We start from the raw sequence: 3,642 nt of genomic DNA on the forward strand, positions 1-3,642 counted from the left end.
ATGTAATTATATATGTGTTTTCCAATGGTTTTAGGCGACCCCTGTGAAAGGGTCGTTCGACCCCCAAAGGGGTCGCGACCCACAGGTTGAGAACCGCTGCTTTAAACTATACTGCCCATGTTTTAAAAACTAAATAGCAATGGTTTTATTTTTCAGTATGGTCTACTTTAGTAAAAAAAAGAGGACCATACTCTATACAATAGACTGCAACATTCTGAAATAAGCAAAAACAGAAAATGCACCCATTCTGCAATTTAAGCACAGAGCTATAGAATATATACATATGCTTTATAATCCAGTTGAGCTCATTTCCCAAAATATAATTATTTTCTGCCAGGAAATGGAAATAGTGATTTTAAAATACTATCTTTTAGAAGCTTTTACTACTTTGACAATGTTAAATTCTAATCTTTTAATATTTGTTATCAAAAATAGTACTTTAGCCCTGACCGGTTTTGCTCAGTGGATAGATCGTCGGTCTGCGGACTGAAGGTTCCCAGGTTCGATTCCAGTCAAGGGCATGAACCTTGGTTGCGGGCACATCCCCAGTAGGAGGTGTGCAGGAGGCAGCTGATCGATGTTTCTCTCTCATCGATGTTTCTAACTCTCTATCCCTCTCCCTTCCTCTCTGTAAAAAATCAATAAAATATATCTTTAAAAAAATAGTATTTTAATGTCCAAGTAGCTATAAATAATTATCAATATCTTCTTTCACGTCTCATACCATACCTATAGTATCTGGGAGGTCTAGCAGTTCATTGTGCTGCAAGTCAAGGTTGGTTATCTGTGTGCAGTTTCCAATCTCCTTTGGAAGATGTTCAAGTTGATTGTGAGCTACATCCAGCGTAATGAGGTTACATAATTCACCTGTAAATTGACCAACATAAAAATTTAATAAGAATTATTAAATATATTAAATAATATTGAAAGGAAAATTTCATTTTCTATTATCATAATTAAAATGTCAAACACAAAATCTAAATTGTTATTTGAAAATGGCATCTTACAAACACTGAATCATTATATTGTAGACCTGAAACTAATATGCTGTATCTCAAATATACCTAAAAAAGAAGAAAATGACTTATTCTTTCAGTTAACTGCTTCTACAACTTAGCAACATGGGTAACAGTGTCTACATTGCTTTCAATGTGTAGCGTGCTGTCACATCAGCAGTACCAGAAGTCAATGATATCCTATCAAATCCTTCCTCAGCACAAGTGCTATTTTCCGTGTTCTTCTCCTGCCTCCATTACCAATAACTTCTCCAGGTTTGTTGTTGTTCAGTGAAAGACCTGACAATTTGATAACAATAAACTAAGTCAACAGTTCATTTCTAAGTCTCTAAGGTTTCATACTGAATCCTGGTCAAAAGGAGTTATTTATTAACAACTCTGAATTCCCTTTCCTGTTTTATTTTTCTTGCCAAACTAAGTTAGTCATTAACACTTGTACAAAATACTCAAATGAAATAATTAAATAATGTTACCTGGACCGTGAAAGCAACTGTATAACCCCTGGCAGTCCTGGGAAAATTTTAAAAATTTTAGGGACTAAGGGTTACAATTTGAGTTAATATTGAAGAATAACTAATAATACTAGGTTTCATTATATTCACTTCAAGCCACATTTATTAAAAATTTAACATTTATTGTCTACAATAGTTCATAGAAAATTACATAATTGGGAATTAAAATCTCTGTGATCCTTCAACTTTTAAAAGAATTGCTCATTCTGTTTTTGCATTTTTGTATAGATATTGATTATATATGCATTTATTATATATTAATTGTATATCTAACTTGACTTATAAAATGTAACACTGCAGTATAATAGAAAATTGATTTTTATTTCAATAAATGCTACTGAGTCAAATGTGTACAAAAAATTGCTTATTCTACTTTCTCATATATCTGAATGCTGTGAGTTGTTTTTTAAATGAATGATAATAATCTGGGTTCTCAAAAAGCATATGCTTTAACATATCAGATCATTCTCCTATCTTATAAAGAATAATTTATTAGGGGGAAACTTTAATAAGAGGAGAAATCTTAAACTAGGCCATAATTCAATAAAGGAAATAAATTGTAGGAATAGTAGTAAGAGACAAAGATGGGTTTATTTCTGGTTTTAAAAAGTAACCATCTCCTTCCTAGAAGAATAAAATTCTATAAAACTTCCTTGTCCAGAATTAAATCGATGAATTATTCAAACTGACTACCTGATGGCCCTCATTCTAATCCATCCAGGCCAAAAAAATTTTTCTTTTCTTTTTTTTTTTTTTACAAAATCATCTAACATGAAACACAAAGGAACCAGTCGGGGCGGGGGCAGGCAGCAGGGAATGGTGATATACTGTTTTCCCTGTGAAAACAGAATTTCTTGACTCTCTTGGTGTACATGAAGCCTCTCTCAAAGTAGCAAATGGTAAAAGGAGGTATTGAACAGAAAGGATGGAATACTCATCTACAAAAGAAAGCAATAATGAAGGTTTCCACCTATCTATTTAACACAAAAAGACATACCTTATACAAAAAAAGAAAAGTAAATGAACATTACCAAATGAAGAGTTTTCTTGGCTACTCTCTGATATATTACCTCTGCTCTTCATATGCTTACATGTACTCTCTGTTCAGTATCCTTTTACTGTTTTCTGCCAATGTTCACCCATGTAAATATTAATCCCTGGTATCAAATCACGGGGCATTAATAAAGATGTCATTAATACTTAAATAAATATTCTGATCCTATATAATAAAAGCCTAATAAGCTAAGTGTCCAACCATCCCTTCGACTGTTCGACCAGTCACTATGAAGCGCACTGACCACCAGGGGGTGGACGCTCCGACTGGTAGGTTAAGTCTCTTGGCAGCCTCAATCATGCACCGGTGGGGTCCCTCGGCCTGGCCTGCGCCCTCTCGCAATCTGAATCCCCTCTGGGGATGTTGGAAAGCTGGTTTTGGCCTGATCCCCACAGGCCAGGCAGAGGAACCTCACCAGTGCACGAATCCGTGCACCGGGCCTCTAGTTTTAATATAATTTCCCTATAAGAACAACCTTGAATAATGGTTAAGTTTCAAATATATGATTTAGACTAAATAGTCACTATATTTCTAAAACTTCTAATTCCTCACATTCCTCAAATATACTGCCTAACACAAACTGGATGGCATAATTGAAAATGGTATACTTATAAAACAAGAGAATAAAAAGCCATTAATATGCATACTATAAATCTAATATGTATCAACTAGAGGCCTGGTGCACAAAAATTTGTGCACTTGGGGGGGAGGGGGGGGCCCCTCAGCCCGGCCTGTGCCCTCTCACAGTCTGGGACCCCTCGGGGGATGACCATCTGCTGGCTTAGGCCTGCTCCCCAGGGGATTGGGCCTAAGCTGACAGTCAGACATCCCTCTGGCAGCCTGGCAGCCCTCGGGGGATGTCCACTTGCCAGCGGGGAGCAGGCCTAAACTGCAGTCGGACATCCTTAGCGCTGCTGAGGAGGCAGGAGAGGCTCCCACCACCACCGCTGTACTGGCAGCCATCAGCCTGGCTTGTGGCTGAGCAGAGCTCCTCCCATGTGAGAGTGCCCTGACCACCAGAGGGCAGCTCCTGCATTGAGCGTCTGCCCCCTGGTGGTCA

At 37.4% G+C, this 3,642-nt stretch overlaps 1 protein-coding gene across 2 annotated transcripts in view; it reads right to left on the bottom strand.

Moving 5' to 3' along the window:
• SHOC2 (SHOC2 leucine-rich repeat scaffold protein) overlaps positions 1-3,642 on the bottom strand; it is a 62,501-nt gene that overhangs the window by 30,032 nt on the left and 28,827 nt on the right. For both annotated transcript variants that reach the window (XM_005874540.2, XM_005874539.2), the window contains exon 3: positions 730-867. In XM_005874540.2, coding sequence (XP_005874602.1) covers positions 730-867 — 138 coding nt within the window. The remainder of the gene's footprint in view (positions 1-729; positions 868-3,642) is intronic.

The sequence above is a fragment of the Myotis brandtii genome, unplaced genomic scaffold (assembly GCF_000412655.1).
Source record: "Myotis brandtii unplaced genomic scaffold, ASM41265v1 scaffold441, whole genome shotgun sequence".
NCBI lineage: Eukaryota > Metazoa > Chordata > Mammalia > Chiroptera > Vespertilionidae > Myotis > Myotis brandtii.